At 38.8% G+C, this 26,074-nt stretch overlaps 1 protein-coding gene across 4 annotated transcripts; it reads right to left on the reverse strand.

The window, feature by feature from the left end:
- Positions 1 to 25,854, reverse strand: SECISBP2 (SECIS binding protein 2). Of its 4 annotated transcripts, none has more exons than XM_058043597.1 (18): positions 25,791 to 25,845; positions 24,510 to 24,655; positions 22,463 to 22,655; positions 20,347 to 20,473; positions 19,751 to 19,905; positions 18,562 to 18,649; positions 15,544 to 15,677; positions 14,857 to 15,015; positions 12,035 to 12,136; positions 10,588 to 10,707; positions 9,271 to 9,403; positions 6,740 to 6,909; positions 5,869 to 6,007; positions 5,295 to 5,424; positions 3,324 to 3,544; positions 2,440 to 2,594; positions 1,783 to 1,984; positions 1 to 1,053 (listed from the first exon to the last, which is right to left on the reverse strand). In XM_058043597.1, exons 1-18 carry the CDS (start codon positions 25,830 to 25,832, stop codon positions 944 to 946), a joined length of 2,526 nt encoding a protein of 841 aa, XP_057899580.1. In that variant the 5' UTR covers positions 25,833 to 25,845; the 3' UTR covers positions 1 to 943. The 4 variants fall into 4 exon arrangements, with proteins under 4 accessions (XP_057899580.1, XP_057899581.1, XP_057899579.1 ...); XM_058043598.1 differs by having other exon boundaries at positions 18,568 to 18,649; positions 20,347 to 20,476; XM_058043596.1 differs by having other exon boundaries at positions 20,347 to 20,476.
- Between the last annotated feature and the right edge of the window lie 220 nt (positions 25,855 to 26,074).

Below are 26,074 nucleotides of genomic sequence, written 5' to 3' on the forward strand. Positions count from 1 at the left end.
TTTTGTTTTTAAAATTTTATTTTCTCTAGGATACAAACTTCATTTCTTATAAGATATAAATTTTCTTCTATTTAGATACAAACTGGGATTGCTCAAAAACTCATAGATGTATATACCAATACAACCCCAAACTGAAGGAATGAGGAGTCTTAGCAAGGAGAAAGTACAGATAAGCAGGCTAGCACATTTGCTGCCCTGCAATATCCTTTAACTTCAAAGCAGGATGTATGATAAAGTACTCTCACTAGCAAGAGAAACATCAAATTTATAAAAAGTCTAAACAGAGCACATTCACTTAAGGAATTTCAGACCCTTGTAGTCTGTGCTATCTCCTTCAACACCTGATGTATGATCCCCAAAGAACAACACAGAAGAGCCAACAAGGAACTCTGTCATCATGTCCTTCCTTAATTAGTTTACATCAAGCTACCTGCCTCAAATTAATTTGTTGGTGACTAGAATAAAGTGACATTGATAGCAGCCTGCCCTTCTGAGCAGACTTATTTAGAAGAAAAACTAAGAACAAACCCACAATCAAACAACAGCTGAAGTTTTTTATGCCGGAGTTAAAAATTAAGGGCAACTCCCCTGGCTCAAGGAATCTCTTCCAGAAGAAACTTATTTTTCTATCAGATTCTTTTGGTATATTCTACCCCAAGAAATCAATGCTAGTCCATATAATCATTAAAGTATGCTAAGCCAGTTCAAGTGGTTTGGGCTTACAACAATTTGGTGTTGTCACCTGCTAAAATAATCAGAGAAACACACACAACATAAAAACATTAACCAGTGCCTCATGTGCTCCAGTGTACATTTTGCTTTAAGGGATTCAGAACAGTTTGCTTAGCTAACTTCAGATATTTCTTTACATTGTTATTTTTGCTACCTTCTTCCTAGGGATCTAACAGAAAAAAATAAAAGCCCAATAGAGCTGGATCTGGATTTACTGATGGTCTTCCAAATTCAGTATTCCCATGTCAGCAGCTGCACTCTTTTCCAATTCTAGTGCGTATGGGTTATATTCTTCTTCAAGTTTTCTCTTCCAGACTTTAACTAGGGAAAATTGGAAAAAAAATAAAGAAAAACAACAACCAACATGTTACCATATAATACTTGAGGAAAAACTTAAAATGAAAAGTCAACCCTGATTTTTTACTTCCCCTTCAAAATAAGTGCTGAGATCAGCTGACATTTACCTTATACAACATCAGATAACACAAAAGAATAACTTAAGAGTGATGGGGTCCACTGTGTCTCCTTGTGTCCAACACTCTACTCAAGTAAGGCTAACCCTGAAGGTGGTTCCAACTTTAAAAAAAAACAGTAAGTTTTAAAAACTTTCTATCTGCAATATATTGCATTGTCTGTTGACTTAAGAGCAGAGCTGGAGGAAAATATTTCTACAAACGAGTGCTTGTGGACAGGAAGATGCATCACAAATAGGCTTCAATACAAAAGTTAGTCTACCATAGTCATAGAGTATGGACATCCACAATTAATCTTAAAAGGATTTTTTAAACAAATAGAAATGTAAGTAGGAGCTCTACTAAGCTTCCTTGAGCAAAGCAATGTGTACTGCCTACCATTTGTGGATTTCAGGGAGGAACTTTCTTTAATACTTTCTCAGTAAAAACTTCAGATTTACAAAAAATCCAAGAATTCACCCCCACCTTCCCTCCTTACTAATGACTACAGTAGATGTCATTTGCTTCAGTGAAAACCACACAACTGATGAACACTATGAATGAAAATGGAACTAAATGCAAGTCAGTAAATACTTACTGTAATTTGGTACATCCTCATCTGAGTCCTTGGAAGATGTTTTACTAGTTTCTAACAAGCCATTTTTTTCAGATTCAGGAGTTAAGATGCTAGGTTGGGTTTCTCTTAGTCCTGCTTTAGCTTCTTCCTCTAGAGCTGCTATCATATCTTTGTAGGCCTTCCTAGCCTCTGTTGTCAGCTGTACCATTCTGTGAAAATGGTCCTATGGCAATATAAAATACAAGAACTTCAATAATGCAGCAAGTTTTAACATCTCCTTGGAAATCTTAGTGAGTATTCCTCTTTCAGAATGTGTAGGTTCATGTATAAAAGTTGAGCAGCTTACTACGTATGAAGACATGAAAGACACAGCATTTATCAGGATTTATAAAAACAACAGTTCTCTTGAAAAAAATCATCAAGGGACATAAAGAGGGAGAGGATGTCAGGAAAAGACAGCAAGAGTACTTTTTTATTTTTTAACAGAGCTGACTGCCTGTACTTCTAAAATCAGTTTTTTTATATAAGCTATGTATATGACCTGCGTTGAAGAGTCTTAAGTCTGCAAAAGCAAAACAAACAACAAACCCCTTAAAAATCACAGTATTTTCATCTCCTCTTCCAAGTAAAAAGTGAAGCTTTTTGAACAAACACATGAAGTGACTTATGTCAGCTTACCTGAGCCCCATCATAACTGAAAATTCCCACCACGCTCACAGGCACTGCTTTGTTCACACAGCGGCCCAGGGCCTTGCGATTTAGGGCAAAAACAAAGGGGATGTTCTGCTCACAGGCACAGTCAATAATGTTGTGTAGGGTCTCGTCCAGCCCACCTGCAGCAGACAACACAATCAGGCTGACTGGAGCTAAAGAACCATACTGTTAACACATGGCAAAAAACAGCCCAAGATTATGGGTGCATTCTGAAACTACACCTTATAGGAAAAAACAGAGATCACAACAGTAAAGTTGAATATCCATTTTTAAAGGACAACTTGACATTTTTTTCTTAATTCCTAGTTAGCATTAATTTTAGACTGCTTCTATTCCACATTTTACTATATATGTAGTACACTCTAATCTAGTATCAAAAAAGACCCAGCTGCTAAAGAATTCTTTAAATGACATCAATTACAAAAATTACAATAACTTAATGCCAATAATGGTAACTTTTAGGAAACTATCACTAGTGATTTACTGTCAGTCCACGTTCAAAAGGAGATTGATACAGTGGACTCCTTGTGATGGCACAGTTGGCCATCAGCAGCCTTTGGACTGTCTCAGCTGTGCAGTGCAATTTTTTGTGTAGCAGCACAGCAAATCAGTAACTAAAGACCCTAATCTCAGGTAACTTCTCCCACCCCAGATCGTCTTGACTCAGCTCACAGTTCAGCTGCACAGCAGTAAACAATCTGAGCAAGGAGGGCAACTTTATATGGCTGGCTTTCAAAGGATATTCAAATAAATTCCTCCAATAATAACAATATTGCTGTCAATATATTGAACCTTATTTTTTGCATTTCTTTTATTAAACAGATTTTTTTGGTTAAGAACTTATTTACCCTTTGACTGAATCTTTTCACAGTTAGGAGAGATGATTACACACTTCAGTTTTTTCAGCTTCAGATGTTTCAGGACTTCTCTAAGACCCATAACAAGCCTGCGCTTTATCTTGGCCTTCACTGGGTCTTTCTGATACAAGCGATCTTGGAAACGAACCAGTTCCTTCAAGAGATCTGTCACACAACTGTCAACTTCTTTACTAAGTACCTGGCTGCAGTAACTGGAAGAAAGGAGCAACAAAACGGTTACATTCACTAGAATTACTAATATGTAACACTTAAATCTGTAATACATTAAATATACATTTAAAATTCTATTCTATGTCTCTGTACTTTTTTCTGTTTCTGCTCCAAACACACTTGATATATACACAAACCCAAAAATTTACTCCTTTTTGGTGTCTGAAAACTTGAGAGGAAGAAGTTTTGTTCCTTGTGTTACCTGGCTTCCTAATCAAACTATATTAAAAATACATATATACATGTACAATAAACATATCCATCTGTATCTATATATAGATATATATTATTCCAAGAAATAGGTATGCACATACATTTTTCTAGTGAAACATTTTTCTGAGGGCATTTATTTTGACATACATAAATTAAAGTACAGCAACCAAAGTACAAAATTCTGGCTTATTTCTGTAAATTCAAGGCTATGTGTACCAACCATGGAAACTGGATCACATTCCTGCTCCCTACATTCATGTCTGTCATCCTTTTTCACTTATCTGACTATGGCTTTGCGGTGTTCATAAGGAATAAGGACACAAAACAACGTAATTCACTCTCCTAATACACTCTGGGGAAGATCAGGATTAAAAATTATTTCACCCCACCCCACTTTTACACAAAGAATTTTCCAGTGAAGAAGGGTATCAAAAAGAAAAACTAAAGATCAGCTGCATTGTCAACAGAAAGATTTGCCGGGGCAAATTTGCATAAGATAAAGAGACAAGATCACAACATCTATCCACAAATGTATCTTCTAGATACAATTATTTCTGAATTTTATTTAGGTTTCAAGAATTTTTACTTACTGTTTCCTATTTGTTTCCCTAAGTCTTGAAGACAGATCTACTGAAACACTAAAAAACCTCATCTAAAGATCAGGTTTGCTGAATGCTCTCCATCCTGTAAACTGAGTTGTCCTTCACATATTCAACCCAAACTGTGCTCTCAGTAAAACACTGTTACATTAGCACAAATTAAGCTAATTGTTATTTGTTATTTCAATTAGAAGTTAAATTAAGAATTAACACAGCAGGAATGTTTGTATCACTATTAACCATTACTATGACATGAAACGCAAAGAAACTGCCAGTGGTGGATTTGCTTTATGGGAGGGGAACTAAAAATTAAGACACTGCTTTCCTCAAGAAACTGTTTCAAGCTCTCATGACTGGATCTCTGACCTCTTCACATATTGTAATCACTATTTCTTTTTTATAAAGAAATGTGTATACATATCATCTTAAATATTTAGCTGAAACTGCACACAATACCTCATTAATATTACCTTTATTTCTTTGCCCAGCCTTGACATAAAATGTCATCTAGTTTCTTTACACTTCTGCCATCTGGAATGGCAGTAGAAAACCAAACTACAACTAAAAATACTATTTAAGAAATAAAGTAACACACTTTAATTGAGCTGTTACCCCATTATTTAATATAAAGTACTTATATTTTAACAGCAGCTTGTTTTCTTTCCTTAGCTTCTAGCGAACTTGGGGTTTTTTTCCTTCAAGGAATAAACATTTTCAAGTGAGAATCACAAAACACACTAAGTTTGTAATTTCTTTATGTGTCAGCTTACAGAAAGACTGAAAGAAAAAAATTTAGAGCCTTCAGTCTAAACTCCAGTTAGTTTTGCAGAGAATGCAACTGGATTACCTTGTTTGAAAAATGCCATATTGGTGGTACTGTGCAAAATGAGCCACTAATAAAAACACAATAAATACTTACTCTCTAAAATTCCTGCTGTGGATTTTTGGAAGAGTGACAGTTAGCTGCTTTGTAGCCACAGAACCTTCTTTAGATTCCTTGATCCCCGTGTGCTCCGGAAACCCTTCAGCAACTTGAGTTTCTGGAAGAGCTATCATGTAAATCAAGATATTTTAATTGAAAAGACAGCCCAAAAAGCCTTGTGAAGAAATTAATCTGTCAAGCATGTATGGAAGTCACTACTTTAGTACTAGAACAGTCTGTGGTATTAGGGAAACAGGTGTAACTTTTTTTTTTAATCTCATAGGGTTTTTTCTCATTTTCTTGTTTCTCATTAATTGCCAGAGGTAGGTGGGAACTTTCCTTACAAGATACCATAAAACCACCAGGCAGAGAAGTGTGGAACAGTAATTAGATCCCTATTACTGACTTCCAGCTTTAGCCCACGTTACAGTCAAGATAAGCCTGAGGTGAATCCCAGAAAACTCTGAGGCTGCAGCCTTCATTTGGCAGTTTGTAGTACTTGTTTTCTGAAGTACTAAATGTGCTCAAATTTCCTGCTACATACTGTATTACAGGTTCCCTCAAAAGATACCTGCTTGATTATCCTGTAGAAGTGTGGCATTTTCAGTAACATTTCCTTCTGTCTGACAAATGTTATCTTCATCTTTTGGTGCTGCTTTCTGTTCTAACAGGTGCTGCAGTTTTCTTTGTTCTCTTTCTTTCAGAATAATCTAAAAATATGTATAAAAACCAAACTAATTTGATGTCATGCAGATAACAAACATTATTCTTACCACATATTTACACAAAAACCATTTATAAAGAGGTTCAGCACTAGCATCTAGCATGAAGTTTACAACCCTTACTTTCTATTTGCACATAAAAAGAAGGAAAGACAATTCTTGAATTTACATAGGAAAGGACTTTTACCTTGACTACCAGTATGTGGGTGGAGAAAATATTTACTAGGGACAAACTACAAGGACAGAACTAAAGTTAAAAAAGTCCTCTGTAAAGAAGATGTGACAGGAAGCAAAATGAATGGGCAAAGAGGGAAGACACAACAGACATCACCAACTGGGCCCAACACCTGTTGCTGCAGAATCAGCTGGAGTTCTGGCTTGGAAGAGCATAGAAACATTAAATACGACCTCTGTTTGATCCATTTTCCTCAGTCCTGCAAATAAGGTCATCTTTACCAAACCAAGTGTGGACACTTTTGCAGTGGCACTTTATCAATTGATTCAATGGAAAAAGTGTATTTTTTGGGAATTTGTATACGCCGTTTAGCAAAATTACCCTCTTCTACCCAACCCTCTTTGAAACCAAGCAAAAATTAAACTGAATTCAGGCAAGTGGACACTGAGATGCAGATCTCCATATGAGAGGGCTTAACAGACTCCCAGAGTAATATATTATCCTATAGTTTTACTATTTAAGGTAAAAAAAAAAAAAAAGAGGACCTTTTTAAGGGGTGTTGGTCTCTTTGCTTTAGGTACTTCTCTCTGTTTCCCTTTCTTTACCAAAGGAGCACTGGAATCCAAGGGATTATGAGGCATCTTTCCTTGGTTTAAACGGTGACTTCTCGTGGCGGTGGCAGGGTCTTTAGATAGCAATGGTACAGCACCACCAACTGAGAATAAAGAAGAAATTTGCATCAGACAACTAAAATGAATACCTGAACTAGAATCCAATTTCAGGTTTAAGACTGGTATGCACATATTAAAATCGTGTTGTGTTGCTATTAAGAATATTTACAAAAGACTGCTGTGTCTCCCTACTTCTGTTATACCTCTGGAATCACAACCTCAAAAGCAGAATTAGATCAAACACTGTAGTCCAAGGCACCTTCAACACCATGCCATGCCAGCCTGGTAAACCTTCAGGAATTTCTGTGTTTCATGGTGGTGGCACTTCCTCCACCACAGATTCCGTACTGAGTTAAGATAAATACTGAGTTGCAGTATTACAGATTTTAGATTTACTTGCTGTAAATAAACATAAGCATTTACGCCTACCTTTCATTACACCTTAAGGAAGCTAGATGAAATTCACTTGCAAATGGGTCATGAGTAATGCAAAGCTACAGCTAAGTCTCTTTTGCTTAACCTGCAAAGCTCGCTGAAGATGTCCACATTACTTGCATTTTTTCAGAGGGTTTAGAGCATAGGAGCTTTAAATGACTGGACAAATTACTAAACCTGGATCTTCCACACCATGACCTCACACCAAATAAACTACTCTTCCTCCCTATCAGTAGGAACTGCTGCATCCTGTAGAGGACTTTGTCAAACTTCAGTTATCTGCAATATAAAGCAGTTCACATTAGCAAGTCAATGGAGAGGATGACTAAGTATCAGTGGAACCAGCTTGACACTTCCCTCTGTGACTCAGGCAAAGGCAACCTCTCTCCTCTAAGTACAGAAAATATTCTGGCAGCTCTCTTAAGCCACCTTCATTTACTGCTTCCACAGTATTTATATGCAGATCCCCCCACATCACATGCAGTACTCTTACCGTAAACAGTTTACATCATAAAACTGCTACACTGATGTTTCTTTTTCATCTCTGTGTGTCAAAGGCAAACTGAGAACACTGCCAAAAATGTGCAGCATAGGTGGCTACAAAAATTGAAGCTGGATTTGTAGTAATCAATAAGTATATACCCTGCATACACATATTCCCTTAAGGTGTACATCACTATTTCAAGTTCACCATTTTCATGTTCCTAAATTTGATGACACTACGAGTATTGCCTATAATGTGAAGTAGTAACTGGAATAAAAACAACTGTCTGTGGTCACACTCCTCTCCATTCTTAAAACATTAAAACAATATAAAGTTAAAGTAACATCTGCCTTATGCTTCCAGGATACAAACATGACACAACAATTTCTCTTCTGCAGGAGATTCAGGCACAGGAAACTTAGTATTAGAAAACAGGTATTTTGGCCCATACCTTTGTGGCCCACCATCTACATCAATCCATGCACTGTATAGTTTTACAGAAACAAAACTGGTTATGAGTACCTCTGCAGCATTAAGTCTGATTGACCCAAATGAAAAAAAAATGAGATCAACTGAAAAAAATACTTTGAAAAAGCATCTTATAACTTCCCTCAGCTTAGTGAAGGAAAATCTCACCAATGCTTACCATCTTGAGCTTCGGATTTAAAATCTCAGCTATCACATGAAGAACTGTGAGATGAAATCTCTTGTGATTAGATCTCTTTATAATTACTAAAAAAAAATCTTTGCTGAAATAAGAGAAATTTTACTGTCACTGAATGCTACCAAATATTGTGGTTCCTTCTGCAAAATATACTACACCAGCATAATTAAGATTAAATTTTGACCTGTAATAATAAAAAGGCAATGAGCTGCCTTTTTCTGCTTCCTGGTTATACATCATAAAGGACTGAAAGATCTTTTCCATTAGAAAACCTAGCATTTTGTAAACATCAATTATTTCACAATTAAGAGGCATATCAGAAGTCATCCTTTGGCTTGGTCTGCCTGACTCATATAACCTCTGTGCTTGCAAAGGGGCTTTTTCAATCAAGCCTCAGCTGCATGATTTCTAGCATGAGAGGAGATTTAAGAGAACCTTTGTTACTGTGTAGCCCCCTTCCTGCCTGTTCAGATCAGAACAATAACACACTTACATAAGGGAGAGCAAAAACCTCCACAAACATTGGTATTTTGGTATTTCTGTCAAAGCAACATTTCAATCACACCTCTTATTTATACAATGCACTCTTTCACAAATCAGTGTCCTTAAGATATTTCTTTCCATAAGTCTTCCATCAAACAATTCAGACTGCCATGCTTTTTAAATTTCTTTTTAAAGAACCTTCATTTTCTCTTTTATCTGGTGAACTGTGCTCTTGCCTGCACAGAGATCATCACAGATCAGAAATCAGGCTACATTTAATGTCTGAATACTTAAAAACAGTCTAAGGTGAAACAAAGGAAATTTCATAGTAACCCATACCTGAAAATACCACAGGTTTAGGAGACTGTTTTGCCTTCTCTGTTTGCTGCTTCTGCTCCAAGACTGCAAGCATGCCACCCAAATCCAACTGCACTGGAATTTGACTCTTCTTACCACTGCTCCTGGATGTTTCCTGAAGAAGTTCAGCAACAGTTAGACAGCCCTCCACTTCAGACTGTAAAGAACCTCGTTTTTTATGGTATAATACACTCTTTTAACATCCGTATCCACAATACTTCTGATCTTTAATGCCACTCAGTGACCTTCAAATAAACATCAACTTTAATGTCAAAAATATTAAAAAATCAGAAACTTTAAGAAGTTCTGGTAACTTTTAGAAATGCTACTGCAACAAAGCATGAAAGAATAACGTCTTCAATTAAGGAAGGCCTTTATGTCAGGGTCTCACTTTGGTCAGACTGTCATCTATCTTTGAAAGAGATAAAAGGCATATCAGAATTTAAAGTTTTCTTAAAAGTACAGAAAAACTACTGTGATTCTTTCAGAGTATGTCACTGCAACACACAAATCATTATCTCCAATATCTCACTAAAAAGAAAGGTCATCATCTTTGCACCAGCTCCTCATAAGCACTCATCTTTCTCTCTGCTTTGAACAGAAGGCAAAAGCCATGCTACATATTTAATACAGCAGAAAATAAAAATAATAAAAATGAATAGTGTGGTGAAGACTATGAACAAACTACCACAGCAAAACATGCAAAGGAAATGACCACCAGATTTGGGACTTTTAGAAGTCTTATCTGGGGGAATCAATTCATTGTAATTTCCGTTACAACACGTTTACAGAACATGTTTAAAGACCTCCACAGTCTTTAATTGAGATCTCACCTTGCAAGAGAGCTGTGCCAGAACTACTCACCAACACAAAACTACTTCCTGACCTCACTTATTTCTCCATGTTTCTCCACCTTTCCCCAAGATAAGGGGATCTCCTTGCCTTAAAGTGTCAGAACCACTTTAAGAAGATTCCCAGTTCCTTATGACAATCAGTTTGGACTGGATTTACGCTATGATCAAGTAAAACTGGTGAAAGAAAAATTCCTGATATCTGAAACCCACACATAATAATGAAAAGTTTTTATTTTTCCTTAAACACTGTATCAAACCCTGGAGGTTGGCAATTACTACCAGTGATTACTTCTAATTAGAGATTAGAAGAGTGACCATGTCACTTATTTTAAAGTTTGAATACAGAATCCCAGATGAGCGTGGGTCATGAGTCTTACATTTAAATAGGCTCATTTCCTTTGTCTCCTTTGAGTTGTGAACTTCTCTTCAACATGAATTCACTTACCTGAGTTTTCTTTCTTTCTAATACAGAAGATGAAGCTTGTTTCCCTGACAGTCCATCCACCTTGGGAGTTTCATCCAGAGAGGGAGACTGACTATCACAAGGCTCTTCGGAGAGATGGATCTTTAAGACAAAAGGTGACAGGGAGGAAGAAAAGATATATAAAAACAAGACACATGGAAAAGGGTGAAGACGATATTAAATTCAAACCAAGTGCACCTTCAGCATGTCTGTGAATGACACCAAGCTCAGCTGGCTTTAGGGAATTCTTTCAAGGAAGAGATGCCATCCAGAATGATGGATGGTATTCTTGACAGGCTTGAGGAGTGTGCCTGTGTGAAACTCATGAAGTTCAGCAAGGCCAAGTGCAAGGTGCTGTACTGGGTCACAGCAACCCCCAGTACTGGCACAGGCTGGGGATGAGCAGATGCAGAGCAGCCCTGCCCAGAAGGGCTTGGGGGTGCTGGTGGGTGAGAGGCTGGACATGACCCAGCCATGGGCACTCCCAGCCCAGAGAGCCAAACGTGTCCTGGGCTGTGTATAAAGAAGCATGGCCCATGAACTGAGAGGAGTAATTCTCTCCCTCTGTTGTGCCCCCACCTGGAGTACTGTGTCCAGTTTTGGGAGACCCAGCACAAGAAATACATGGACATGTTACAGCAGGGCCAGGGGAGGGCCACAGAAATGATCAGAGGGCTGGAACACCTCTCTTACAATAAAAGCTGGAGGTGAGGTTGTTCAGCCTGGAAAAGAGAAGGCTCTGGAAAGACCATATGTGGCCTTCTAGAAGAATGACCATTTATTGGCTGCCATACCACCTAATCACATTCGTGGGGTTTTTCAGATTTTGAAGAAAAAACTAGCACGGCAGCCTCAATTTCAAGTATTTGTTACAGGCATATGAACAGCCTAATGATTACGTCTCTAGAGTTTATGTAAGCTTTGAGGGGTTATATCCTACTTATGTCTACAAAGCCAAGGGCTGCTTTCATCTGAGCTGCATGTGTGTACAGCACCCTTTTGTGTAATAAATCTTTTTTAAGCAACTGTTGTGCCTTTTGCTACTCACTCCTCCTTGTCAAAGCTATTTACTGCCTCAAACAAAGTAAACAATGGTTTTGTTTTCTTGTGTTTTGGTGTTTTTTAAACCACTAAAATTCACAGGGAAATAAAGCCAAGGACCAAAATTTTTAGAAGCAAAACTAATTTCAAAGAAACTGAAACCTAAAATTTTATTTACGGTATTATTATTATTTACGGTACTTGCTTTGAAAGAACAATCACATTTTCAATCCTTGTCATTTATGCTTAGGGTTCATCCGCATACTGAATGCAGTTCCAAATTAATTCTTGAGATTTATTTCACTCATGTAAAAAAAACCTCAAAAAATCCAAGCAACTTGGATTCATAATTGACATTTGATTCACATAATGTTGCAAGATTACTTACTTCAGACTGCTTTCTGACTGCAGATGTAAAGGATGGTTTCTGAGGTCCTACCCTGTTTCTCCTATCAGAAGCAGCTGCCAGATGAGGAAACTCCTCAACATCCTAAACAAATAAATCAGATTATGATTTCATAAGAACAATCAAGTCCGTTTTTCAAAACCTTTTCCTGCACTCCAACAATTTTCTCCCTGCTTATCAAATATTTATCATAATTTCACTGTACAAAAATTCAGAAGCCAAGGGTAGTGCCACCAACTATGACAAGTACAACAATGGTTAAATCTTCTATGCAGCAGTTAATTCAGGGCTGAAACAGCTTGTAACAGAAACGCTTCCAAAAGCAGCTTGTTATGGCTGTCAGCTGATAATAATCATCAGAGGTAAACAGCTCGTAAAGGAGTGGTTTTCAACTAATTTCAAAGCCTTGCAAACAACTTCCCTCTTCTTCCACTCAGTCTCCAGCTGTGCAACTCTGTCTTAAACATGTGAGTGGTGAAGAACAGAACAGGCAGCATGTACCAGAGTAGTGAAATAAACACAGAAATTACTCAAATGATTATGGCTTACACACAAGAGGAAGTTTTATTAGCAGAGGAGCCATTGTGCAGAACCTGGATTATGAAGTGTAGACAGGCTGAAGCTTGGCCTATACTCGCCACCCTATACCCATTCCCTCCATCACAATGATCCCAATCCATCAGCTAGGTTTTTGCTTCTCCTCCCACTTTCTGAGAGGCCTTTTTAGCTGTGACACAGCACCACTCAACACACCAAGACTTTTTCCAGCCTGAAAGGCTTTATTTAAACACCCCAAGCTAGGAAGCTCTAGCACAAGGAGTGACACACTTCAACCAATGAAATAATTTTCAAGAAGCTTGCAAGTAAGCCAAAAAGCAACTGCAAGGAAGTGATAAAATATTTCACGAATACATTCTTTTCAGCTTAGAAGATTTAAATAAGTCTGTCCAATTGCTTCTGAAATGCAAACAGATTTCTGACATTTGCAACATCCTGTAGCAAACTGAATAATTAAAACGTAGCAGTCAATGAGAGGCTACACCTCCCTGAATTTGTTCTTACCATCTGTAAGAACATCAAACACTAGGAGAAAGGTCAAGCAACTTCCTTTTTATTTTTTTGCCACTGCTATATTGCCATGTCTTGTGCATACTGAGGAGTCCTAATTTTGTTCAGTCTTGCCTCCCACAGAAATTGCTTCATACCTTTGATTATTTTTGGAGACTTTTGTCTATCTTTTTTAGTTCAAATACGTGTACTTCTTAAGTAATGCGGGGAACAAATGAAAACAAAATCCACACTATATTTAGATCAGATATGCCCTGAAATTCTGTATTGTCATAACCCATTTTCTGTTTTTCTTTCCTAGTAATTCCCAGCATCATTTACATGTCTGACCAGTACTACTAGCACTGACCTGATCATCCATAGCAGCTTCAATATTAACTCAAGGAAGATATTGAGGTCAGGACCTACCAATGTGTATGAAATGACAGATTGGTTTTCTCCAGATGTATCCATTTATGTCTATTAGCCAAGTCTAAAAATGACTGACCTATATAAAACCAGAGAGAATCCAATATATGGCTCTGTTGAGCTGTGGCACATAAACAGCACCTTCTTAAACCTCCTGGGTGCCCAGCAGCTCCATGTGTGTCATCTCGTCATGGTTTATTATTTCAAGAGCATCATACAAGCATCTCATCCATTTTTCAAACTGATGAGGACACAAGCATTACCAGCAAACCAGGAGGGTCAGAAAGCTTTCCCCCACTGCCACAACAGATACTGCATCCACATCACAGATTTTAGTACAATGTGTATGTCTTGTTCCATGGTTATATGCAATTTTTTTCACATTTTCACTTCCAACAGCCCCAGTACCATTCTGCTATTTTCCATGACTTCTGCTATTCTCTTTCAGTTTAGAATGCCCATTCATAGCATATAGCATTTATGGTAGCATATAGCAAAATGGGGATATTCTCCTGAAGAAAAGAACTAGCAGATCTTTGGTTTTACCCATAATCCTCTAACAAAGAGGTCTGTTAATACTCATTTCTTGTGCCATTCCTGGACAAGGAACCACATAATGCAATCACATAGACACAGTTCTGCTTCATGCTCCACATTGAAAGGTACAGAACAGAAGCCAGCCAGGAAAGCCTCTTTCTGCTGTCATTTCAGAGTATTGAAATTACTCTGAGTTTTAGGTACACCACATCAAACATGTAAATCAACACATGCACATGCTGTACAATATTAGGCCTACAATGGAGTACTGTTCAACCACATACCAGCAACACTCCTCTAACGTGGGAGAGACTCATGCCTTCGAAACACTGATATACAAAAGTATCAAAACACCAACATGCTTATTACAGTTACATGAATTTGGAGGAAACTGAAATTAAAAATCAGAAATGTACACACTGTCAACTGTGTGACACAGAAATTGCTTCCAGCTGAGAGACAACTACTACTGTAATACTGTACCACAATCATTAAAACTGTGGTACACTGTAGCACCCAGCATATGTTCCCCATAGCCCAAGCAACAGTTGCTACAGAATATTTCTAATTTAGGAAACTGTGCTCACCAAACATGTGGTAATTTAAAAACTACAACAGTTTCCTACCAGTAACCTCAGACAAACATCTCAATTGAAAAAAAAAAACAACTGTACTAACATCCTCTACAATTAGGATTTGAACTTAAGTTTGTACAAAGCTGTGTTAAAACTCTGTCTTCTAGTACAATCATAACACTTAAAAGAACAGCAACAAAACCTTACTCAGTTTACCTCAATCTTTGGTGGTTCCTGTACTGTGTTAGATTCACTTTGAGGTCTTTCTACATCAGTGGGTGACTTCAGTTTTTTCTTCTTTTTCTTCTTTTTTTTCTTCTTTTCTGATCCTTCTTCAGGCTCAGTTTCACTTGCAATATTTTTTGTTTCTGACTGCTGCAAAAGACCATGAGGCACAGCCTTTAAAATATTTTTCAGTATCACCTACCAAAATATATGCAATGACTAGCCTTATACTACTAAAGGATATTTTAATCAATCCAGGCTGGGACATTAAGGGGACAAGGAAAATTCAGTATCTCTTAAAAATTCACAGTTACAACAAGAATTCTTCAGTTGCAGCATACTGCATTGTTAGCAGAATGTATTGGGACTACTGGGATTTAATTAGGAAATATTAAGCCAAATAAGGCAAGAGTTCTGTGTTTCATGTCTTATTCTGAGGATCAGGAATCTGAAAAAAAAACCAGCCTCAAAGCTGAAAGTTCTTATTCCTAGGCTAGCACTATCTTTTTGATGTCCTGTGATTCTTTTCCATGAAAAGAAAAATTCTAATAAGAACAAGCTGACTTCATATCATCTCCTTTTAAAAGTGGACACTGCAGAGACCCCAGGGAGAACTTTGCAATAAAGAGACACAACACACTGACAGGCATTAGCTGAGAGCAGAGAATTCTCAAGTACCTTTGGTTCACTCTCCTGCTTCCCTTTGCCTCTGGAAAGACTTTCAGACGCTGGTGATGAAACAATTTTCTTTGGGGGCTGCAAAAGTACCGAGGCCCAAGACACGTGTGGCTGAGCAGAGCCATCTGCAGGGGCTTCAGGAAATGACAGTTGGGAAAAGTGTAAACACAAAGATGTCTTAAAATTCGGCCTTAAACACTCAAAAGAAAAAGAATCGGTAATTAATTAGTCCAGGCTTAGCAAATAAAGCAGAGCCATATTCTTTCTGAGAAAGGACTTGAATAAAACACACATTTTATTTCTCCAGCAAGCTTTCCTGAACTTTAACTACTCCATATACTGTCCAACACTATACACACAAACAAAATTAAGTATTTGTAATTAAGTATTGGTATTTGTAAATCTATACTGTATCATACTAACTCCACACTCCCATGCTCATCCTCAAAATACTGAAAATTTGGCTATGTTTATATACAAAACTCCTTTAATATTCCTCCTAGCCGTCATGTAGCTTACATGCACAAGACCACACTGGTACTTTTCACTTTTGAAAACTTCCTGGTGTTACAGGCATACAAAGCAGCTGAAATACTTACTAGTGTGCCTCAGTGTACAAGAATGTCACTCCCTACCACTACGATGTATCAGTGTTTTGAAAGACATTTTGAAAAATATAATTAATTTTGTAAATATTCCTAACATGAAGCAAAGATAGAACAATCCAGATTTTTCTTAAGAATGAGAAAAACTTCCCTTGACAATAAAATAGCATAATGGGTTTAAATGGCTAAATTTTGGTAGCAGGGTGTTTGCAGTAGCTGCTGTGATGAGATGGACATGGCCAGCCCCAGACAGCTCCAACACAGACCCATGGCCAGCCTCAGCTGGGCCCATCAGCCGTGCTGATGGTGCCTATGTTATAAAGAGTGAAAAACGTGTGCAGGAGTTGGAAGGCAGAATGGTAAGAAAAACTGTGAATGCAGCAGCCCAGCAAACAGCAAGGTCAGTGCAGAAGGAGGGGCAGGAGGTGCTCAGGCACTGGAACAGAGATTCCCCTACAGTCCCTGGTACAGAGCATGGTGAGGCAGCTGTGCCCCTGCAACCCTACCAGGAAAGAAGTGGCAGAGTGGCCCTTGTTTCTCTGCGTCACTCAGAGCAGGGAGGAGATATCAGGAAGAAGAGAGGGTTGGAGGAAAGTGGCTTTATTTTTGTTTTTGCTTCTCACCATCTGACTCTATTTTAATTGTCAATAAATTGTCAATCTTCATCAAACTGAGTCTGTTTTGCCTGGCAAGCAAAATGCCTGTCCTTTTAGTGGTTCACAAATGTTTTTATCTTATTTTCTTCTCCTGTGCTGCTGAAGAGGGAGAGTCAGAGAACAATTGTGTGGAAGTCTAACTGCCTGCCATGGTCAACCCACCCACTGCTATTTTTTTCTCAGGGATAGGAATTGACTATAGTATTTAACCAAAAACTCCCATTATCAGATGACTTTATCTTTAGAAGGCTCTTCAAGGCATTTCAGCAGATAAATCTGTCCTCTCTGAATCCTTACTGAAGTTACGGGCCAATAAGGACCGAGCTGTTCAAACTGGTGCATGTCTGTGTACGCACAGATATCCAGTGAGAGGCACTCAGAAAATTCAATCTTAATGTATGTGATGCCTCCAAGACAATCCTGATAAGCAGAACTCTTTTCACATGAAACTAGCCATGTGATAGCTTTTACCATTTATTCTTGGAAAAAACCTGCAAATGACTAAACAGACTTCCAATAACCAAACATGTTCCTCTTCTCACCTGACACAACATGAGTCAACTACAGAAATATCTTCCCTCGAGCATCAATGACACAACAAAATGGGACTCAACATTGGAGCCAGTGTTCTTCACTTTCCACTGTGCTCAGTGTTGGGGCCAGTCCTGTGCAATGTATCAATGACCAGGATCAAGTCAACAAGTTCACAGATGACACCAAACCAAAGAGAAGTGTTATCTGTTAGGAAGGTAGGAAGGCTCTGCAGAGGGATCCGGACAGATGGTATTGATGGACAGAGGCCAACTGCACGAGGTTCATCAAGCTGAAATGATAGGTTCTGTCCTTCAAATTGTCACAACAATCTCATCCGGTTCTATAACTTAGGGAAGAGCAGCAGGAAAGCTGCCCAGAGGAAAAGAACCTGGGAATGCTGGTGAACAGCAACTGAACATGAGCTAGAGTGCACCCAGGAGCCAAGAAGGCCAATGGCATCCTGGCCTGCACCAGCAATAGTGTGGCCAGCAGGAGCAGGGCATTGGTAGTGGGCACTGGTGAGGCCACACCTCCAATGTGTCCAGTTCTGGGCTCCGGACATGGAGGAGCTGCAGCAAGTCCAGAGAAAGGCAATGGAGCTGCTGAAGGGTCTGGAGCACGAGACCTGTGAGGAGCAGCTGAGGGAGCTGGGGGTGTTTAGCTGGGAGAAAAGGCTCAGAGGAGACCCTATCACTCTCCACAACCATCTGAAAGGAGCGTTTAGCCAGGTGGGGGTTGGCCTCTTCTCCCAAGTAGAAGAGACAGGATAAGAGGAAATGGCCTGAAGTTGTATCAAGGTGGTTTCAGATTGGACATTTGGAAAAATTTCTTTACCAAAAGCATTATCAGGCACTGGATGGGTAGCCCAGTGTAGTAATTGATTCATTGTTCCAGGAGGTATTTAAAACATGTGGAGACTTGGCACTTAAGGACATGGTTCAGTGGTGGACTTGGCAGTGTTAGTTATGATTTCTTTCAAACTAAATCATTCTTCAATTCTCAGCTGATGAAATATGAGCAAGAATGAGTGATAAGTGGTCATCTCATTTGAAAGAATGTGATACAGTGTTATTTCTGGGTTTCCTTCTTTTACTATGAGCTTGCTCCTAATTTTTTTTTATAGTTTACACATCAACAGCTCCTCAGCACATTTTAGTATTCCAAACTGCTGAGATACAAGCAGTTAGAAATGCAGGCAAATAATTTTTGTTTAAAGAACTTACCCCTACCATCAAGCGAAGATGGAATTAAATTGGCTCCTGCTTCATCTGAAGCTTTTGGTGAAACTTTGCTTTTTGCAGAAGTATCTTCCTGCAATATAGACAGTAAGGTAGCATAAAAGGATTAAAATCACTGACCTAAACACAGCTAAACACAATAAACCACCATAAACTAAAAATTCTCAACGCACCTACAGATAAGAGCATAAGGACCTTTCTGGCCTTTTTGCCACTTGACCTTGTGGAACCATCATTTCAGCCCTAAGGTATTACAAAATTTGAGCAGGTGTCTCTTCACAGGTATAGAAGCAAGATTATTCCTTCTTGTATTTTACAAAAGCATCAGAATAATGATCTAACAATAAACAAAAAGATATTTTTATATTCATGTATGCTAAAACCAAAATCTATCATCAAACTAAAACAAATAATGAAAAATGACACTCAAGGGTTAGCAGAAAGGTCTTTTTTCATTGCAGACAGTTTTCTACTCAAAAGCATCAGAAATATTCTGTTTGGATCCTTCAGAACTATTAATCATTAATCACTACTGAAAACTTTGATTCAATATATGTGAATACTTCAGTATTTTATTTACTAACAAACATGGAGCCAAAGAAATAAAGAATAAGATTCAACAATATTTATTCTCCTTCTGGAATTCAGTTGCTTATTTTTAACCTTTAGCAGAAAGCAATTAAGTACAACAACGCAGACTTTTTTTTTAAATGTGCGGAAACTATTGGATAAGTGACTGCTTATTATTATTTCCAGGTGAAAGAGAAAACAGTAAGCTTGCTAAGAACAGCAACATACGTGGTCCCTACGAGCAATCGAGACCATACCAGTACATATTACATTTATTTCTGGTGGTACCTGGCTTTCCTCTATCTATGGGCAGCACAGACAAGGAAAGAACATTAAGAAAGAGTAAGCGCAAGCACTGACACCACCACATAGAAGAAGTGCCCTAAAACCTCTAGCTGTGAACTCCCTTGCTCACAAGGTATTTAAATAGATCTTAAACTGCCATACTGAATGCAAAACACTTGAATTAATAATGCTTGTACTTTTGACAAGTTTTATTTTTACAAGTTCTGCAACATGGGTTAGCATGGGCTATCCTTGGTGTCCAGTAGAAGAGACATGTGAAGTTGACTAGGGACATAGTATTACTTTCCACCAAACTTACTGGTGTATTTTTATGGTGTACATTCAGTATCTCACTGCTTCCCAAACTCTGTGACTCGTGGAAATCCAGAATGCTAGCTTCAAATGTGGGTACAGGATGAGATTCTGCTTTTGGAGTTTCAGATGACTTCTTGTTTGTAGCTTTACTGAACCTGTCTAAATAAAGCATGTAAAGCCTGAGTAATTAAGCTTGCTTGTGATCACCTCTAAGTATGTTTTATACACTAGTTAACATAACTACAGCAATCGTCACCAGGACCAATATGAGCTGTGCATAGCAACCAGGACTGTTGCTATGCACAGCTCATATTAAATAAAAAACCTAGCAATTATAATCAACATGCAAACAGAGCGCTGACTGAATAAACAAGTATAAATTCAGATGCTCTTTTACAATTTTTTTATATCAGTTTGCATGAATTTGTTCAATCAGGAAAGGACAGGTCACCATTCCTTCTTAAGAGAGTCACACAGAAAAGGGTATCTTTTTCCTTAAATATTCTAGATTTAGAAACATAGTCACAAACTGCAGCTTATTGCACAGACACCCATTCCATATCTATTCCACGTACTTATAATCGAACAACATGTTTGTACCTGGTTTGACGGAATCTCTGCTGCATGTAGAACTCTGGAATGAAGTTCTGTTCCCAATTCTGACAGAAGCTTCACCTCCATCACATCTTTTCTTGTCCAGCTTTTTCTCACCTTCTTTTGATCTTCTCTGCTGCAAGTATTTGTGACACATTCAGTAAGTTTCACTGAAACTTCATAGAGATAGCAAGATTGCTGTGAGTTACAGTTAACCACCTCTGCATCTGGAGTGTGACCATCAAGTTAATAGAAAACAAATAGTTAGCATATCATTACCACAAGTAACCAATAAAAATAGGAACAGCCATTTAGACATATGGCATTTAATTTCATCTACCTTGTTCCCTGTGCCATTTTTAGCATACATTAATAGCCCAAGTAAAACGGATATATACATATGCATCTAGACAACTGCATTTTTGTGATCTCATTAATCAGAGCATTTTCAATGGTTTAAAATTGTTTGGTATTAAATCATCCAGTCTGAGTCTCTAAACCAAAGTTTCTTCTAGAACAGGGCTAAAATCTTGACAGCATGTCATTTTTTGACTAAACTACGTATCATAGGCAAACTGTTCAAGACTGATGTCAGAACATCCAAAAAACTTGGAGTAAAGTAGTTAGAGAAGACACACCTACGTGATCCCTGTAAAGGACACAGACTCACCCATTCTACAGAGTCATCAAAATCTTACAATTCTTCCACAAAATACAGTTTGGCAGAGCTGGGCTTAGAAACCAGCAAGCAAGGAACAAGCACCAGGTTTGCATCTATGCAAACTGTACTATACCAGCCTAGATAAATGGCTTAACTCTAATCACAGGATGCTGGACTAAATTCAGACTACATTTGGCAGCAAAAGTGTTTACTTGGGTGGGAGGACAAGGTATTTCTTTATCTCCAAAGGCAAATTATTAAAGTGTTAGGACACATGATCAAATTAATTCAAGGCTGCAAATATAAATCACTTCTCTGAAGTTAACAAAATATATGACAGGGAAAAAGGACAAAAAGACTATAATAAACAGTACAAGGCCCCCACAAAGATCACAGAACTCCTCCCAGAAGCTTAACTAAGTTTTTTCATATTACATCACTTCTGCTAATGCTGAGGTCATCCTCTCCTCAGACACTTTCAGCCCATAATTCTCCTCTCAGCAAGAAAATGAATAATTTTAGGTGTCTAGACTATGTACCTTATGTGTAATAAAGGATGCTTAGGACCTAGACCTTACAACTCCTCTAGAAAGGCTTGATGGCAGTGAAGTTACTTAGGTCTCTACCTAGGGAGTAAGGTGCAGCAAAAGGATGTGACTGCAGAACATATAATATGAAACTGCCGGAAACAAAAGCAGTTGTACAAATCTAAGAAACACAATGTCTAATCCCCAAGAGAAATGAGATTATAATACACTGAGGTTTTTTTCCTTTTATATTTTGAGAGGATTGTCTATTTTTTGTTTGCAAATATTTCACAAGTTTCAGGAAATTTATCCCAAACAGACAGAGACAAAAATGACTCTTTACATTGCTTACAGAACCTCAATATATTTCTGACTGAAAAAGACTACATTTCTAACACGACACTCTCTTCCCTCTCCCCAGCAGCACAAGTTCCCACTTTCTTGTGGATTGCCTTCAACCTGCAGCAAGTCTTGGAAATTATTTCAGATGACCAAAGAGATGTGGTCTTTGACTTGTCAGTCAAACAGATGACTACAGATACCAGGTTTGTCTTAAGTCAAGTTAATGGAAGCTGCCACAGGGCTTAAAAAAAGAGCCCTTCTCCCCTCCCCCCAAGGCCAAAGAGTAAAAAACGAATGCACAGCTTACAAAGGAAGGGTGTTCCCCACCTCCTCCCCACCAACTTTGGACCCTTCTTTCCCCTCATGTTCCAAAAATGCTGCTTGAAAAATTGTATTAATCTGAAGTGTACAATTCTGCAAACTTTTCAGTATTCTGAAGCTGGGCACACTGCACTACTATCCTTTTCTAAGGTCATTGATGATCACAAGAAAGAGTGATGACTCACATTAAAAATATGAACCAAACATTTATAAAGATTGATTTAAAGTAAGAATTTAATATTAATTTTTAAGAAAACATGATTTTGCTCACCTTTGAAAGACTCTTACTTTCTTGTCTGACTGGATATGCTTGTTCAGCAGATTCACTGACTACTCCTGAACCATTATAGTGTGTTGAGTTGTGAGACTGATACTGTGAGCCAGCTACTGGATACACATTTGCAACAACATCAGGTGAGTGAGAGCAGCTGGAGTATTCACGGAAGGCAGCATCTCCCAGAACACTATGTGATGGATATTGAGAAAGAAATGAGAGTCATCCTAGGGCAAGTCTTCAGCACCTACTTGTTGCCTCGACAAACATATTCCTTGTCTAAAGAATTTGTTTAACAAGAAAGCTCTATTTCAAAAGGAAAACTACTCCATGCTATTTCAATTAAGCATTTACTTACTGCTACAGACTTCTTTAAAAGCAACTAATTTTGTTTTGGGAAAACATGTAGTTAAGCAAATATCTTAAAACACACACGTTATCCATTTCCAAGTTTCAAAGCTAGTCTGCTTTGCAGTTACAGTTCTCATGCCTGTTTAAGGTTACTGATATTCTTCATGCTTATCTTCAGTAGGCTTTTTCTTGTGAAACAAACCAAAAACACAGTGTAAGGACATGACATGCATCCCCTACTTGACTGCAAAAAAAACTCCCAAACATTAAAACCAGTCCTAAAATGACAATAACAAAGTGGAAGTATAACATTTTACGGAGTATAAAACACGTATGAAATACAATGTAGAACTATAAAACAATAATTAACTGATCTGCATGTAACCATCACAATTTATATAAACACAGCATGTCTGGGGCATGCCTCTTTCTTTCAATGTATGCTCAAAAATTCCCTTTCAATTTCCTTCTATACTTTGTCCAGAAAATACACAAGAGTCAAGATTTGATTAGAGAGAATACAAATTTCTCAGTTTCAGAAAGCTGCACTCAGTTTTTAAAGCTGCTCTTCATGAAGCTGCCAGCCTCAGAATTTTTTGTAGATAATGACAGAGAAACCTTCCCATTGGTACAAAAGACCTCGGGCAACACGTTTCATACTACCTGTTGCAATTCTGGCAGAATGTTGTCAAAACAATGCTTACAATCAGTTCACAGACCAAGAAGAAATATACCAAGTGAGACTCAAATATAACCATGTCTCAGTCCCAACAAGGCAGAACACTCATTAGAAGGCTACTCTTGTCTGGGTTGTGGGTTTTTTTACAGTAATTGATTCAATGCTAATGCTGTGAGCTTTCTCTAATGCATATAACAGGCCATACTCACCTCAGAGTGAAATTTCTAGTAGAATGAAAATAGTTTGAAAATACTAAGATTTTCTGTAGGACAAAACAATGGCCTACGATGATTGTGTTCACTAATGCTCTGAATTTTTAAAGAAACACCATTAACTTTGCAGTAATTGTATAATCGATCCAATGCTTAAGGCCCTAAGAAGCAATGAGAGAACTATGTAACATATCAGATTCTTACAAGACTCAATTATTTCCTGTTCTGCTACGTAGTTTTTTTTCTAGTTTGGTCCTTATAAAATACTTTTATAAGTCTACCACAAATACCATTCCTGGACTTTAATAGAAAAATCCCAAAACTTTCAGAAACCTGTAGCATTTCTAGTAAAACTGCCTTTCTGGAGATGCACAGGTTGTGGAGAGGAGATCTAGAAGACGCCCCATATACTAAATATTTTACAGAAAGAGAAATCTTCTTGAAGAATCATTTTCCTTGTGTAGAACTACATCTACCTCAGCCTGGTCACAACACAACCATTCTTTCATTCAAGGACTGAATTCAGCTCCTTCCAAAACACACGAAAAACAGACCAATCATTACAGAACACCACATTCTCCTTAACACTCTGTAACAATACAGGCCCTTGTGAACAAAGACCAGGTACCCGGTATACACCCAGAGAACATAAATGTAAAAAACTAAATCATGAAGATAATGCAGAAGCATTTTTACAGTTGGACTAGCAATATATTGGAACCGTGACTTTTTAAGAGTACTCAACATCCAAAACCAGATGGTTAAAATCCCCCAATAAATAAGATTCAGAAAATATACATACTTATCCAAAGATGGTTCCTGAACAAATGGGTAGCATGTAGTTAAGTACCTAGGAAAGACACATGCTTCTGAGGGTTCTGACCATGCCACAGTTACCGCCGCATGCTTTGGAACAAATGGTTTGACCTCTGCTGACAACTTGATGCCCTGAGAAACAAAACGTTTTTTGGCTACATGCATTTGGAGATTAATGTTATTATGTGAAAAACACTCAGTTTCGTGAGCTTAACTTTCATTGGAAAGTGTTAGTTTGCTCTCTTCTATCAAAACATGCAAAACAACAAAGCTCATCAAAAGGAAATGGAAAAACAAAGTGAAAATAAAACTAAGGAATTCAAAGAAACATCTGGCTGCTCTGTAAAGTCACTTAATACCCTCATTCATCATGAAACAGTCACAAACAGTCAGTTATGTAAAGGACAGAAGCCTGCTTAGAACAAAATGCAGTAAATGCAAATATATGAATTCTTACTTCATATTTGAACAGTAAAAACTAAAATTCATAAATATGCTAACAGTACTGTTAATCAAGCTCCATAACGTGTATGTATGTAACAATAATGACTTTGTGCACATCTGTATTTGAAGGCTGAAATGATAATTTTATAGCCTTCTTGATTCTAGCACAACACAAATTTATTAAGACAAGCTTTCCATTTGTTCTGAATTACCATCGACTTAAACTGGGTATGTATATATGGAAGGACAAGGAAATGAAACTCTGAGTATTTACTGCCATGTCATCAAAACACATGGCAGGAAGCAACGGCGACTGTAGCCTCATCACTAAGACTCCCGAACCTGACTAGGTCATAGGTCCATGTGCGTAGCACTGCCACTACAGGCTAGAATCTGGTCACCCAGCCTTACAGTGTCTGGGGTGCACACCTGTCTTTGCAACAGACCCTCAGTGAGAAAAGGTTTCCACACTTGAGCACGCTGGAAGTTCATGTCTGGAGCGGCCCATACCAAACGGTGGGAAACGACTCGTTGTGCTCCAACCTGAGCGACCCCTGCCCCCCGGATTTGACCTTTCAGAAGGACCCTTTGCCCAGTCCTGAACCAAAGCCTGATCCAAGGAGCGGTGAGAGTCACCCTGCCCGGAGAAGCATATGGGCAGCCGGAGCGCTCGGCCCAGGCTGGCGAGCGGCCCCCGGGGCGGGCAGCGGCACGGAGGTGCGGCCCGAAGCGACCCGCCCCCAGGCGGCTCCTGGAGAGCGACTCCGTGCTGGGAAGAGCCAGGGAAGGGGCAGGGGACTGCAGGTGCCGCCGCCGCCCTTACCTCGCCGCCGCGGCCCGAGCGCGGCCGCCTCTCGGCCGACATGGCGCGGGGGGCGCGGCCCCGCTCCCGCCGCCCGGCCCAGCGCAGGGCGCGCCGCGATGACGCCACGGCCCCGCCCCCCCCAGAGGACCCCGTGCGGGAGCGGCGCCGGCAGCGCCCGGGGCTCGGCCGAGGCGCCCTGCGACCGGCACGGCCCCGCTGTGCCACACGAGAAAGGACGGCACGGAACACAGGCACGCACGCACCCGCGACAGGCACCCAGGCCTCGGTGGAGACATTCTAGG

The sequence above is a fragment of the Melospiza georgiana genome, chromosome Z (assembly GCF_028018845.1).
Source record: "Melospiza georgiana isolate bMelGeo1 chromosome Z, bMelGeo1.pri, whole genome shotgun sequence".
NCBI lineage: Eukaryota > Metazoa > Chordata > Aves > Passeriformes > Passerellidae > Melospiza > Melospiza georgiana.

Bases quoted from the DNA above. Each gene is read 5' to 3' on its own strand.
- SECISBP2 (XM_058043596.1), bottom strand. From the start codon at position 25,832: ATGTCGGCCGAGAGGCGGCCGCGCTCGGGCCGCGGCGGCGAG. The intron at 24,656-25,790 runs GTAAGGGCGGCG...TTTGTTTCTCAG, and splicing joins GCTCGGGCCGCGGCGGCGAG to GGCATCAAGTTGTCAGCAGA. The intron at 12,137-14,856 runs GTAAACTGAGTA...TTATTTGTTTAG, and splicing joins AGGAACCACCAAAGATTGAG to GATGTTGAGGAGTTTCCTCA.